The sequence below is a fragment of the Sapajus apella genome, unplaced genomic scaffold (assembly GCF_009761245.1).
Source record: "Sapajus apella isolate SASKATOON/1434 unplaced genomic scaffold, GSC_monkey_1.0 scaffold102, whole genome shotgun sequence".
NCBI classification, from domain to species: domain Eukaryota; kingdom Metazoa; phylum Chordata; class Mammalia; order Primates; family Cebidae; genus Sapajus; species Sapajus apella.
Window position 1 is genome coordinate 3838573 of NW_022437042.1, and position 15985 is coordinate 3854557.

Here is a 15985-nt window from a genome sequence, read left to right on the forward strand (position 1 = left end):
CAAGCGATTCTCCTGCCTCAGCCTCCTTAGTAGCTGGGATTACAGGTACGCACCACCATGCTTGGCTAAGTTTTTTATTTTTAGTAGAGACGGAGTTTCACTGTGTTGGTTAGGGCTGGTCTCGAACTCCTGACCTTGTGATCTGCCCACCTCGGTCTCCCAAAGTGCTGGGATTACAGACATGAGCCACTGCACCCGGCTGAATTAACTAGAGTTTAGTGTAACTTTGCTCTTCTTTGCTCAAGGGTTTATAATCATTATACATACTTAAAGGACCATTTCACTTGTTTCTCCAAAGTGTCTAGTTCAGTGTTCTGCGTACAATGAATTTTTAAAAATTAAGTGCCTTTTTTAGTTCTGCTTTCCTACTAGTAGTCATAGTTCAAAAGGAAAAAGGGAAAGTGCAAATTTGGTAGTACTATTTCTGACCTATGTGATATTAGGGCAAAAGGGGGAGCGGTGTTATAAAAATACTCTGTGTATTTCTCTGTGTAGTCCTAGTTAGGAAGCCTGGAGAAAAGAATGGGACTTCTTCCTCATTACAGGTTTGATTCAAACCCTTGTACAGCTCAGAATGCTCTTGTGTTAAGGAGCAGGATTAGGCCTCACCCCATATCAGAGGAATGGAAAAAGCCACTGGTGGACAGGGGTCCATGGTAGCATATTAATGAGCTGCCATTTCCCAACCAACTTATCTTCTCCTTGCTGTAGTTCAAGGCAATTTGGGATATCTTGATCTTACCTCCCTCTCTCCCTTTTTCTTCCATCTCTCTGTTTATTCTCTTGGCCAGTTTCCACTCTCCCATTTCTTCCATCATTTCCTGCCTACATAGTCCTTAAGCTAGCACCCATAGGCCGCTGGCCATCAGGGAGATGCCTGGCTACCTCATACATATGCAGACAATAGAAAGGTTCCAATAATTGAATTTAGGGAGAGAACAAGAGAGCACGAGTAAAAGCAATTAGTAATAGTTTTTTTTTCTCTCAAAACATACCTGAAAGTCATAAGCAGAATATGGTGGCAGGTGAGGAGGGCTATGGTAGTAGGTATTGTAGGATGCCACTTGGGGATGAGCATAGTAAGAAACTGTTGGATGGGTATTTTCAACAGAACAGTTCAGTGCTGGGAGAGTTGGGTTCTGTAGAAAAACACAAATTAGAAACAACATAAGCATTCATCGCTAGAAGAACGGTTAAATAAACTTGGTACATCTATACTATGGAATACCATGCAGCTATTGATAAACAATGATGTGGACCTAGTTAGAGAAAGTTGCCCAGGATATATTTTTATGTTTTAAAAGCCACTATGTTATATTAACATAATATAATCCCAATTTATGTTTTTTAAAAAAGACCCCCCAAATTATACATGTTTGTATGTTAGTAAATGCAAAGAAATTAACCTAGAAAGATGCATAGCAAACTGTTAACTGTGGTTTATCTCTGGGGAGGGGAGTAGTATTACAAACTATATATGTCAAAGTGTTTGCAACTAATTTGTATTGTGTCATTTTCCCCAAAGTTTTTAACTTGAAAAATTTAAACCTATAGAAAAGTTGAAATTATTTGTGTGATTTTTAAAAACAAGAATTAAAAAGAAAAAAGAAGACTCAAAATGCAAAATGTCAAACAGACAAGGCTGAAAAGCGTAGCGCTCTTGCTGTGACACAGTGCGCTCAATCACAAAGAGTTTGTAAAAGTTGTAAGGATTCTTAGAGATCTCAACCTTGCTAAGGGGCTTTCCTGAAGACATGAACGGCATTCATTTCTCATCAGCCCTATAAAGTAGAGGCAAAATCCTAGCAGTGCACAGAAGCCATGAAAGACCAAGAAGAATACATTGATCCTTCTTTTTGTGTGTAAATAAAACAATGCAGACATAATTTTATATCCTTTTCACAACATGTGGTGTGTGTAGCCCTTTAAGGGTTAAAGCTAATGTTGTCTAGAATGGAGGCCCTGCTCTCATCAGGGCCAAAGCACTGCTAAAGGAAGTTACCACTACTCATTAGTTCCCGAGTAGTACTGTGTTTGCGCCACATGGGTCAAGGTGTGGGGTTAAGTGTTTTTTCCATCTTCCATGTCATTGACATCTCCTCCATTCATGTGTATAATTGAGAGCTGTCTGAAAAATCAATGTGTCTTCTTTCTGGAACATATCTACAGTACATTAACAGAGAGGCAGAAGCTTCCTCTCAAGTGATAAAAATGTGTAGGCAGGCTTTGGCAGTCACAAAGGCAACCATGTTAGGGTGTTGGCAGGGGGGAACTCCCTTACAGCAAGTTTCAACACAGTTCTGTTGCTCTCTTCCTTGGAGTGGGTTACTGTTTACATCTCTAGGAGGTTTGAAGAGCTACAAGCCTCAGTCATTATAATGAAGCTCACAGACAGCCAGATAAATGTTTGTCAGCCTCTTCAATGTGTGGGAGAGGGCTGAGATCTTGACCATTCCAAAAGCTGGCCTGCTTTACAGAGGAGAGCACTCAGAAATGCCCTTACCTCTCCACCAGAATTCTAAAAAGAAATTTTATCCCTGGGGAAGTACCAGAAATCATGTTCCCTTGGCATTCTGTCAATTAAAAACACACCCTCCAGCTCTTGCTAAATGAAACCAGCTCTTCTATCTAAATAAATAAAGCCTAACTGTGGAGAAACAATAGTACCATGTAATGTAAACTATGTAAAAGTTTTTGTGTGTTCAGCAAGGCCAAGGGTCCAGATAATATTTGAAAGGAAGTTGGCTATTATAGAGAAGGCAGCATGAGAAAAACATGAGAGGAAGAGTAAATGAATATAGGAAAGCCTCTCAAGGGAAGAGAGTCGGGGGTAGAGAATATAGAGAAAATGGACAAGGCAACAAGAGAGAGGGAAGAAGAGGAAGTGGGGAGTGGAGTGAATACTTGGTCAGGGATGGGGCAAAAGAGATAACCCAAAATATTGGTCTAGTTACATTTTAAATCAATAAATCTGATTTTACAATAAATTTTGGCCCTGTCTCTATTTGTGTGCACATATAGGACTGTGTGTGTGTGTGTATCCCATGTGTATGTATGTGTATGTGTGTGTATGTGTATGTATGTGTATGTGTGTGTATGTATGTGTATTTCTGTTAGAATTCTGGGGCTTACACTGTGAGACCCTCACCCCCAATATTGATCAGTAGCATTCTGAGCTCCAGTAACACAAAAGGTTACTAGGTAGCACAGGAAATGGTGAAAGCAATCTTGCCTGGACAAAACTGAGTCTATTCTGAGACAATGATTGTGGACTTTGGAAAGAATGCTACTTTTTTTCCCTCTCCAGTTTACTCTAAACCAGCGATACCAATTAGGAGAAAATAGAAAGATATATTCACTTCTTAAAGATTCGTCTCAAAAAAAAAAAAAAAAAATTCTAGCTGGCTGAGTCCTAAAAAAAAAAAAAAAGATTTGTCTCAAATCCTCATATCTTTGGTCAAGAAACACTTCTTCAAACATTTCTTTAAGATCTTTTTCACCAAGCACCTCTGGTCAGGGTTCCTTTCAGGATCCCACAACTTTGGAAATGGTGGTTCCTAGCTGATTCCATTGAAGGCTGCCAGCTCACAGCCCTTGGCTCCTGTCCTCAGTCCCTGGAAATGGCTTCCATTTGCCAGCACCCCTGGGCTTCCCTGCAGACCCCAGGGGACTCTACCCAGGGAAAGGCGCATCACAAATCACCAACTACATTTGGATGTAGGCCAAGGATCATATTCAGGCTCACCTGAATGATGTTCCAGGACTTCTTACACCATGTTCTTATTTTTCTTAATTTATTATTATTATTATTATTATTATTATTGAGATGGAGTCTCGCTCTGCTGCCAGGCTGGAGTGCAATGGCACTATCTCGGCTCACTGCACCTCTGCCTTCCAGGTTAGAGCGATTCTTCTGCCTCAGCCTTCCGAGTAGCTGTGACTACAGGCATGCGGTACCATGCCCAGCTAATTTTTGTATTTTTAGTAAAGATAGGGTTTCACCACGTTGGTCAGGATGGTCTCAATCTCTTGACCTCGTGACCCACCTGCCTCGGCCTTCCAAAGTGCTGGGATTACAGGCATGAGCCACAGCGCCTGATCCACTGTGTTCTTATTTTAATATAGTGATCTAGGCAATGGTTCCTCCTTGGTACCCTTTTCTGTGCCCCCTCTGTTGTTCTCTAATCTCATGAATCAAAGATCTCCCCTGATCTTTGCTTTCATTTTTTTTCTGCTCTCGTCCTTGATAGAGTTCCCAGGTTTGGCATTTGATAATGCTCGGTACTTCCCTTGCTCTCCTTTCTTACTGTGAGAGAAGCTCCCAACAGGTGAAAATAACTTGCTTTTAATTTTTTAAATTAAATCAACTAAACAAAGGAGGTAATATCTGTTAAAACACTCATAGAACCGGAAAGGGATATCCAAATATTAGTCAGAGGCAGCTGGGATGGAGTAGAAAGAGCAAAGGCTCTGGCATCTGACAAATCTGGGCTCCAGTCCCAGTTCTGCTACACAGCTCTGGGCAAGTCACTTGACCCCTCTTGGCCTGTTTCCTCACCTGTTAAACAGAGACAGTAATGCCTACCTCACAAGGTAGTAATAGTGAAAATTAATTGTGCAAAAGCACTTTGTAGATACTTAGGGGCCATTATTGACTCAATCAGGACAGACCACCAGCAAACCCTTTTTTTCCTTGGGAGATCAAAGATAACAGTGAAATTAAGAATGCAGAAACAAATCTATATATCTGCAATTAATTGATTTTTGACAGGGTTGCCAGGACCATAAAGTAGGGAAAGAGCAGTCTCTTCAACAGATGTGCTGGGAAAACTGGATATCCACATGAAAAAGAATGAAGTTGGACCCCTACCTTATACTAGATATAAAAATTAAATCAAAGTGGATCAAAGCCCTAAATGTAACAGCTAAAACTATAAAATGCTTGGACAAAAATGTGGAAATCATGACCCTGGGTTTGGCAATAGATTCTTAGATATAACACTAAAAGCACAAGCAACAAAAGAAAAGATAGATAAATGACACTTCATCAAAATTAAAAGCTTTTGTGCATCAAAGGCCATTATCAAGAAAATGAAAAGACAACTCACAGAATGGGAGGAAATACTTGCAAATCACATATTCCATAATGGTCTAGTATCCACTATTTATAAAGAACTCTTACAACTCAACAACAGCAAAACAGATTTTAAAATGGGCAGGATACTTGGTTAGTGGCCAGGTCTCAGCTGCAGCAGGGGAGTGGAGGGTGTGGGATGCTGGGGGTGCCCACCTCTGAAGCTCAGTGTGTGTGGGGGGCCCAGACCAAGGCCCCCAGTCCTTAGAGCTGCTCTGTGGGGAGCCCTGTCTGGACCCAGGGCCCTAAGCATTTGCTCAGATGCCTGGCTTGCTGAGGCAGGAGGCCCCCAGGCCAGAATCCATGGAGGGCTCTGGGCCACCTCTCTCAGTACTGAGGGTGCCTCTGGGGAGCATGAGGACCCTGCAGCCCAGGCCTTGTCCTGGGTGTGGGAAGCTGAAGGTCCCGTTGACTGAGGTTTGCTTTTATGCATTCGATGCACTGATGCGGTTTGGATTTGTGTCCCCACACAAATCTCATCTTGAATTACAATCCCTGTAATCCCCAGGTGTTGAGGGAGAGACCTGGGGGGAGATGATTGGATCATGGGGGTGGTTCCCTCATGCTGCTATTATCATGATAGTGAATGAGTTCTCATGAAATCTGATGGTTTTATAAGGGCCCTTCCCCGTTTGCCTCCTTCACGTGCACTCTCACCTGTTGCCATGTAAGATGTGCCTGCTTCCCTTTCTGCCATGATTGTAAGTTTCCTGAGGACTTCTTAGTTATGCAGAACTGTGAGTCAATTAAACTTTTTTTTTCTTTATAAATTACCCAGTCTTGGGCAGTTCTTTATACCAGTGTGAGAATGGACTAATACATGCACTTTACCTGGGTTATCACATCAGCCCTCACAAGTCCACGGGTAGGTGCTACTAGTACTGTTGTTTACAGGCTGCAGAAGATGTCAATTCTACTTTTGAATATCAACAAAAGATAAACAAATCTGCAAGGAATGTGAGTAGAATCACAGAGCTGAAGGAAGAAACAGAAGTAAAAAGGAAACAACTCCAAAATTTAGAGGATGCTTGCAATGACATCCTGCTTGCAGATGATGACTGCTTAATGATACCTTATCAAATTGATATTTTCATTAGCCTTTCTCAAGATGAATCACAAGAAATGCTAGAAAAGGCAAATAAAAATTGGCAAGAAGAAACTGATGCCTTAGAATCCAGAATGGTATCAATTCAGTGTTAGCAGATTTGAACATTCAGTTATACACAAAATTTGCGAGCAACATAAACCTTGAAGCTGATGAAAATTAAATATTTTATAATACTTAAAAAATTTGTTTCACAAACTTGAATATTGTTTGGAAAATAAAAACTGGGCAAAGAACTTGAATAGATATTTCTCCAAAGAAGATATTCAAATTGCCCACAAGCATATAAAAAGATGCCCAGCATCACTGATCAGCGGGGAAGTGGAAATCACAAGATACCACTTTGTGCCCACTAGAATGTTTATAATTTTTTAAGAAAGTGTTGGTGAGGATGTGGAGAAATTAAAACCCTCACACACTGCAAGTAGGAATGTAAAATGACACAGCTGCCTTGGAAAACAGTTTGGCAGGTCCTCAAAATCACCACATGACCCAGCAATTCCACTCATATGTGGAAGAAGAATTGGAAGCAGGTAATCAAATAAGTACTTGTACATGAATGTTCATGGCAGCACTGTTCCTAGTAGCTAAAATGTGAAAACAGCCCAAATATCCATCAATGGATAAAAAACTCAGCAAAATGTGGTCTGTCCATACAATGGAATACTATTCAGCATAAAAAGAAATGAAGCACTGATGTATGCTACAAGGTAGATGAATCTTAAAAATAAAATTATGATCAGTGAAAGGAGCCAGACCCAGAAGTTCAAATATTGCATGATTCCATTTATAGAAAATACCCACAACAGGTAAATCCATAGGGACAGAAAGCAGATTAGAGGCTGCTGAGGGCTCAGGGAAGGGGCAACAAGGAGTGACTGTTTAATAGGTACAGGTTTCAGGTAATGAAAAAGGTTCTAAAACTCGATAGAAATGGCTGCACAACATTGTGAATGTATGGAATGCCACTGAATTGTACACTTTGAAGTGATTAATTCAGGGGGCTAAAGCTAAGGCTAAAAGCTTGGCAGGGCTGTATTTCTTAGCATATCACCTTCCTACTCCTCCCTTCTTTCCAACTTCCAGAAATTTCTTGAAAGTGTCCATCTAGCCGCTCTTCCTGTCTTCCTCAGATGCCCTTTGCCTTCAAAATCCAATTCCTTCCATCACTATGGAAAAGGGTCTTATCAAATGCTTCACACTGAGAGATTAGTAACTCAAAGTATTAACACTTCTGTGGCCTACGGGCCTTTTCCTTTGTTTAATACATGCATTTTGAAAGTGGACAAGGAGGAAAAGCACAATGCTTATCTTAAAGCAAGGAATAAAAAATGGTGGCATTTCAGCACCCACAGCAGTGTAAAATTGGAGAGGAAGGAAGCCTTACAGGCACCCCACAGAGCCTACCAAGTAGCCACCACCTACTCCATTTGTGCATCAAGGTAGCTCTGCCATCCAAGCCTGAAAGCTCTAGGGACAATTTAGAGAACTCTTAACACCCATCCTGAGGTCCAGTCTCCTCAACTCGACAAACCAGGGAGCTTCTCTTCCAGCCAGAGCTGCTGAGATTCCACACAATGCCTGTACTTTCATCTGCCCCCTGGGGAAAGTCTCCAAGAACAAAGGGCATTCTTTTCTCCAAAGAAGCCCCAACCCAGAAACAGCTTTTTCCCAGCACTCTCACCTAAAAGCTTCCTCAAGGCCAAATTTACAGGAAATCCTTTTCCCTCCTGGAGCTCCACCTTTGCTGATGCTTCCCCTACTCATTAGTGCTTGGGCCTTCCAGAGTCTGGAGAGGGAAGCTGGGATAAGAAATGTGCAGAAGAGAAAGGGAGAGAAAGAAGAAAGACAGAGTGCAGATGGGCAGGAAAGGATTTCTCTTGATTTAGAGTCATCAGCAGGAACACTTAATACTTCCAGTCAGTCCAGTACTGCTGGAGACTTGCGGTCCAAAACGACAGAGGTTTTTTCTTTTCCCTTGTCTTGCCCCACCATTCACTTTCCAACATTCATTGTTTTGACAGTCCAGGATCAAATTACAAACTGCCTTTCAGGTTTCTGTTCTTCAGGGACCCCAAAATGTGACAGCAACAGGCAAGGGCCTAGGGGGCTAATTTCTGGGATCAAAGGAAAGTCCCTCTTAGTCACAAAATAATTCCATAAAGAGATGTGGGATGTTCATTTAAAGCAGTGGTATTCAATCATGGCTACAGATCAGAATCACCTGGGAGCTTAAAAAAAAAAAAAACACTGATGCCTGGACTTCAGTTTAGATCAATTATATCAGAATCTCTAGAGAAGGGGCCCAAGCTGTTTTTATTTTTTTCTTTTTAAAGACAGGGTCTCACTCTGTCACCCAGTCTGGAGTACAGTACGTAGTGCAATCATGGCTTACTGTAACCTCAACCTCCTGGGCTCAAGTGATCCTCCCACCTCAGCCTCCCAAGTAGCTGGGACTACAGGTGTGTGCCACTATACCCAGCTAATTTTAAAAAGTTTTATATATTATATATAAGAATAGATATATATAGAGAGGGGGGTCTTGCTATGTTGCTCAGGCTAGTCTCAAATCCCTGGGCTCAATTAATCCTCCTGTCCTGGCCTCCCAAAAGGCTGAGATTACAAGCATGAGCCACCATGCTGGGCAGGTGATTCTTTTTTTTTTTTTGGAGACAGAGTCTTACTCTGTCACCAGGCGCCAGGCTGGAGTGCAGTGGCTCGATCTCGGCTCACTGCAACCTCCACCTCCCGGGTTCAAGCAATTCTCCTGCCTCAGCCTCCCGAGTAGCTGGGACTACAGGAGTGTGCCACCATGCCCAGCTAATTTTTTTGTGTTTTTAGTAGAGACGGGGTTTCACCATGTTGGCCAGGATGGTCTTGATCTCTTGACCTCGTGATCCACCCACCTTGGCCTCCCAAAGTGCTGGGATTACAGGTGTGAGCCACCGCGCCCGGCCCAGGTGATTCTTATATGAAGTCAGGTTGATAACCATAACTCAAAGCTATTACCTCCATAATTAGAGATTTAGGTTTATCACATAAGCAATGCTTAGAAATACCTTAAAGGGAAAGGAAAAAAAAAACTACTATATGGAGTACCTACTGAATGCCAAGTTCTGGTGTGCCTTCGCAGACACACACACACACAAATGGAAAAGATTTGGAAGGGAAGAATGGAAAGTGGGGAGGCTGAGGTCGAGGTCCAGGATGAAGGCAAGACCTGGCAAGCAACTTATACTAGAGCTGGCTCTGCGAATGCAAACAGAAAAGAGCCCAGATGCTCTTTCTGAAGAAACTTCAGGATGAAATACCTGGGGAGAGGGAGACTAGCATTAATCATACATATAGCTAAAATAACCTTTCCTTCCATCTCTTGCAAAGTTTGTAGGGGGAAAACTATTCCCAGAAAATTCTACTAAAAGTGTGGGGTGGGGGTATAAAAGACTATGTTTACATAACCAGTGCAAATGGGGGAACTGAGAACACCCCTTCCTCCTCTCACCTCACCCCCAGAATGTGCCTCCAGAACACAGGTAATTCATGTATAACAAGAAATATTTGCAGACTGATAACATTACCTAGCTTCTTCAACTTGAGATATTTGAAGGAAGCTACATCCTTGAAGCAATTGCTTCTGATTCCTCCCTTGAAAATATGTATCTGCATTTTCCCCAACTGCCTCACCTTCCCCCATCCCCAACAGGGGCACCTGTGAAAAGCAAAGTCACTTCTTTACTTACCATGTCCTTAAAGCCTCCAAGGACAGCGGCAGTGATGATGCCCAGGAACAGACCGACAATGTTGAGGATGGTGGCAGACCAGAGCAGGTGGTAGAGGTGGATGATATCTTGGCAACTGCTGACATCGATGTATTCGTAGTACCCACCAGTGATCTCCACCCGGCTGGACAGGGAGGAGTATGCTCCAGTCAGTCCCCAGGGAGCAGGCTGTCCTCCCCGTCCCCCACCCAACCCTGAGATTGGACTACCATACAGCTCAGCGAAAAGACAGGTGGGCAGGTGGGGAGCTATAGTAACAGACATCATAGCCATGCACTATAATAAATCAGAGTGTGATTGTTTATCCCCACCCCTCCAAAAAAACGTCCTACCTCCCAGAAAAATACTTGCAACCATCACTAACACTAATCCTAGATAGCATTTATTGACACTTGCTATGTACCAGGCACAGTGCTAAGCATTTTACATATGTGAATTCATTAAATCTGTGCTGTTTAATATTGTAGCTACTAGCCACATGTGGCTATTTAAATTTAAGTTAAGTAAAAAAGAAAAATTAAGTTGCTAAGTCTCACTTATGCACTGTCTGTCTCTAGCAACTTACTTAACTCTTAGGTTACTTACTTAACCTCTCTGAGCCTGGGAGACGTAATGCCAGCAGGCATGAAAGCAGTACTTCAACATATACTAAGAGCCCCCACCAAAATATATAGCTACATTTTGTTCCTTCTAAGAGCCAGCCTCTGGCAACACAATTAAAACCTTTGAACCCTGTTCTTAAAGGTATTAACACTTTATTTTGTTTTTTTGGTTGGTTGGTTTTATTTTATTTTATTTTTTGCAATAGAGTCTTGCTCCGTCACCCAGGCTGGAGTGCAGTGGTATGATCATGGCTCACTGCAGCCTCTACCTCCTTGACTCAAGTGATCCTCCAACCTCAGCTTCCCAAGTAGCTGGGACTGCAGGCTCACGCTGCCATGCCCAGCTAATGTTTTTGTCGAGATGCGGTTTTGACATGTTTCCCAGGCTTCTCTTGAACTCCTAGGCTCAATCTATCCTCCCATCTCAGGCTCCTAAAGTCCTGGGATTACAGGCATGAGCCACTGTGCCTGGCCATTATTAACACTTTGTAGGCACAAACCACAACATGGGAATAGGATTGTAGCTTGTTTTAAAATATTCAATACTTTTAGAGAATATATACTTGGTTTCAGTTTGAGTGGTTCCAGCAGCTATTTAATTTTTTTTTGTCACTGAACCATGAAGCAAAAAAAGCTAGTTCTTAGATATGGTTCACGTTTAGCAAATTAATGCGGTTTGTTTCTGCTTGAGATTCAGGATTCCATTTGGTTCCGCTCTGGGCAGAGCTTCCTCTGAAATTGCACCATTTGCATTCCCACTGCTCCCATCCTCATGCCTCCATCACTGCAAGGTTGTCCTGCCAGACCCTACTGCTGCCTGATTACTCTCTCTAAAACACTTTTAAAAATATGTCATTCACTTAATCAAAACCCTTCGGTGTCTCCCCAGTACCTTCAGGGGAGTGCTCAAATTCCTTAGTCTATCAAAGTCTAGCCCGAGAATAGAGTACACACTCCAGCCAGGCTGGAGTCCACAGAAGCCCCACACTGGCTATGCTGGGTACTTACTCCAAACCTTTGCTCAGATTTCGCCCCCTGCATTGAAGGTATCACTTTCTGTTCTCTGCCTATCCTAATCTCTCACTGCTCAAAGCTTCAGTAGTGCCTCCTTCAAAGATGTCACTGCTCATTCATTAGCTTTTCCCTTAGACTCCCATAGTCTATTCCTCTTAGTTTGGCACTTTGTGTATATCAATAATTCAGTTATTTATTTAATCTAATATGTATTGGAAGTGTATTCAGTGCTAAGTACTATGCTGGTGCTAACGTTACAATCATGGCCAAGGCGACATGATGTCTCTGTTGAAATCGCAACCTCTTGAGGGCAAGGGTCGTCTCTTAACATTCCTTTGTGTCTCTCTCACTGCCTAGCACAGTGTTAGAAACATTAAAGGTTGTCAATAAATACTCGGTGAATGAGTAACTGAGTGCAAAGACTAATCATTATGTTGATCATGAGATTGATTACCCAATGTGGGTTTTTGCCCCCTTGCTCTCAACATTCTGAGTGGGCCTAGAGAAATGGATAACCTCTCTGTGTTTTGGTCTCCTGCTTAACAAAGTAGACAGCAAAAGATCTTAGATAAGGCAGGAGGACATCATTCTGCTCTTCCATAAAAGCCTGGAACACTCACCAATTCTTGGTGGACAGGCAGTGGCAATGGGCAGCCTGTGTGTGTGTCTCTCCTCTTTCCCACTGCATGCATTGTGCATATCTGTTGAAGTCCCCCTCCCTGCAATTCCCCTGGCAAATTCAGTTCCTTAAAAGCAAAACTGTGTTTTATTGATGACCATTCTTTTAGAACAGCCCCTAGCACATAGTAGGGGTTCAAGAGACGTTTGTTGAAGAAAGGAGTGAAGGAAGTAAGCTATCTTCTTTCATTTTATTACCAGCTGATGCCTTTCACAAACCACTCCATTTCCTTTAGGTTACACGCTGGAAACCAGTGATATTGACTTGACCTTACAAAGATGAGTGAGTAGATGAAAGCCTGAAGTACTCTGAAAGGCAGCTGCTGAGGAGCTGTGTCCTAGAGAAAGCTACCTTCCTGCATGAGGCTAAATGGAATCATCTATGTTTGGTATTAAACCCTCAACACCCCTGACGTCAAAGAAGGTCTGTGGGTTTAATGGGACAGTAGAGACTCTGTTTCTGTAGAACTGTACAAATGACTGCCTGACGTTTTTGTTCCCACTTTTTTTTCTTGGCCTCCTTTCCAGGAAATGGACTGGAGGAGCTGGCAATTGATTAAAAATAGGCTTCGTGTGAGGAAAACGAATACACATTTGGCAAAATTAAAGTCTCCAAGCCTCAGAATGCTTATTGCTAGCTATATTTAGGCCTTGCATTTAAATCTCTTTGGCTCTGGGCGGAAAAAGCTTCAGGTCAAGATAAAACGTTTTCCTCTATTGTGGGACCCTCACTTCTTCAGTCTCAGCCTGAGTTTATGGCCTGGTGGGACCGTTTCCTCTGGGAAAGCTAAGCAAGTCATTTTCTACTGGCTTTGCCCTTGGAATCTCAGCACTACAGACTTGGGAAAGGGCCTTGAGAGAAGTCCAGGGCTGGCTTCCAGGCACTAGATAGGTGAAAAACACTTCTAGGCTTGAAGATCGTTCCTATGACCTCTAGTCCAATATTTTATTTTCCCCAGTGAAAAGGGAGTTCTTCTTTTTGTGCCTTTTCAACAAATGTCATTCCCTTTTCATCAGCTCTTTACTCATGCTCAGCCCTGTGCTGGGGCCAGGGGAGTATAGATAAGATTAATTCATGCTCCCTGCCTTTAGGGAGTGCATAGTTTAGCACAGCTCCTCATAAAATTCCTTGAAGACTATTCTGGTATAACTTGCTTTAAGAAATAAGGAAGTCAATTTTTATGAAGTTCAGATTGACGGAAAGAAAGAATGGACTTGAGCCTCCACTTTCAAAAAAAATTCACCTGAGGGCTCAGCTAAATGGAATTTAAAGGAAGATTTTGTATATTCAAACCTTTATCAGAAACACACCCATGGCAGAAAAAAAAGCTGTGTCTACAAGGAATCACTTCTCAACCCTCTCAGTGGGCCTCCTCTCTCCTTGAGATCTCAGGCCCAGTTCTGGCCGGCTCCCAGCACCACCCAAGGAGGCCGTAAAATGGGAAAAGAGAGGAGAGCACTAAGGAAAAGGAAGAAGGATGGCAGGAGGAGGGAGAAAAAAGGGAGGAGATAAAAACAAAGAGAAAGACAGATCAGGGGAGGGAAGAGGAAAGATAGTAAAATAATTCCAATTTCCCTAGGACCCGTGTTACATTTCTTTGATCATTTTTGTAAGGATGGACTGAGGAAGTACAATTATAGCCAGCTCTCGATCATTGCTGCTAAGGAGGGAAGTCCCTTACAAGTGATAGTTATTATTACAACATGAATAACTGAACTCCCCAGACAATCCCTAAACCTCATTTGAATCTGTAGATTTCTTTCTCCACTCCCAAACCTTTCAACAAAATGAGACTGGCACTAGTAAAGAAGGTAAAGGCCTAGTGTATGGTCTCTGCCTTCTCCCTGCCTCTAGTTTAGCAAGTCTTAATTATTAAACCAGAGTAACTGGCCCCCAAATACCAACAGTAGGGAATGTGAGTGAGGAGGGGGCTGCATCCACCTGCTGCCTCTGAATCTAGCTCCATCCATCCCCACTTTGCAAGTTCCTTCCCTTACTCCCTCCTGTGGCCCTCAGCTCACCTTCACTAAGATTCTGAAGGAAATACATGCATGACAGACATTGGTTGGCATATACTGCATGGGGAGGTGTTTATTCACAGTGCACATCACCTACTCACGCATCCCTGTTGATTCCATCTGCTAAATTGCTCTTAAAATGATTCCCTGCTTTGTATTGTCTCCAACTTGATCTAGGCACCATTCTGTATGGCCTGCAGTCTTGCAGTGGCCTCCTAGCTGCTTCCATTCCTCAATCATTCAAGTCCATCTTCCTTGCTGTAACCTTCAGTGGCCCTCAATTGCCTACAGGGTCAAGTCCAAAGTCATTCCTATGGCCAATGAGCTCTCTATCATCTGATCTCTGGCTACACCTCTGCCTTACCTCCTATCACACCTTGTGTAACCACCTCTATCCCCCATCTCTTGACAATTACCAGGAATAAATATCCTTCCCACCTCTATCTTCTTCTGGTTTGCCTCCTAATTCCCTACTTATTCTGTAAGTCTGAGCTCCCACATCACCTACTCTTTGACACTGCTCCCCTCCCAGCAAACTCTGACCTTCATTCATTGGGCCTCCAGAGTCCTCACCACATCCACTGAATTCCACTGCACTTATCACACTATATTGCAATTGATTGTTCACATGCCTTCTCTACTGGTCTGCGAGCTCCTCAGTGGCAATCTCTATATTCCTAGCACCTAAATACGTTTTGAAAGAAAGAATACATGATGCTTTGACAATTTTCAGGGCACAGAGCCAGAGTGGTTGCAGCAGAACCAGCACCAAAACTGCTCCTGCCTCAGAACCTTTGCACTTGCTATTCCCTCTGCTCGAAACACTCTTTCTCCGGGTATCTACTTGGGTTGCCCCCCGCAACTACATTCAGGTCTGCTCAAATGTCACCTGCTTTAAGAGGCCTTCCCTGGCTACTCTAACATGGAGTGTGCATGCATGTCCATGTGTGCATGTGCACACGCACACACACACCCCTCACACTATCTACGTCTCCTGCTTCATTTTTCTTCAGAGCTCTGATCACCACCTGGCATTATATTATATATTTCAGTATTTGTTGATTGTCTCCCCTACTAGAATTTAAGCTCCACAAGGGAAAGGACTTCTGTTTTGTTGACTGCTGAATCTTCAGTGTCTAGAACAGAGCCAGGTACTGAGAAGATACTCAATAACTATTTACGGAATTTTGTTAAACTTGGATATAGACAGAGCTGAGTTTGAATCTCATACATATTATTTTCAATGTCTGTGTAACCTTGGGCTAGTTATCTGTTTTCTCTGAACTTCACTCTCCTTATCTATAAAATGAGCATTACTCTGCGTACATCACAAGTAAGAATTAAATGAGATCAAGTATGTGAAAGTACCTAGCATGATGCCTGGCACAGAGAAGGCAAGTAATGTCTGCTAGTTAACAGATCAATGTCTTCCACTTCCCTGATTCCTACCATGCACCCTTCCTTACCCTCAGCTCTTCTAGTGTCCATTGTGGTCAAACCATTATTCCTGTGTCTGGGCCTCAACACTTACTTGCCACAGTTGTAGAGGTCACAGCAGAAGCAGGTGTTTCCCCGGATGCGAGGTGTGCAGAATTCACGGCTGAGGTGAGGGCAGTTAACCTGAGGGTATATAACAGTGAGGAGATGAACTGGC

General features: G+C 42.8%; 1 protein-coding gene and 1 pseudogene across 2 annotated transcripts in view; one reads left to right on the plus strand and one right to left on the minus strand.

Moving 5' to 3' along the window:
* The window catches only part of TMEM255A (transmembrane protein 255A), a 50709-nt gene that overhangs the window by 9032 nt on the left and 25692 nt on the right, over positions 1–15985 (minus strand). For both annotated transcript variants that reach the window (XM_032258402.1, XM_032258400.1), the window contains 3 exons: positions 15863–15951; positions 9980–10142; positions 996–1139 (listed from right to left, as the gene is read on the minus strand). In XM_032258402.1, the coding sequence (XP_032114293.1) occupies positions 996–1139; positions 9980–10142; positions 15863–15951 (396 nt within the window). The remainder of the gene's footprint in view (positions 1–995; positions 1140–9979; positions 10143–15862; positions 15952–15985) is intronic.
* LOC116536557 lies at positions 5489–6463 on the plus strand (annotated as a pseudogene).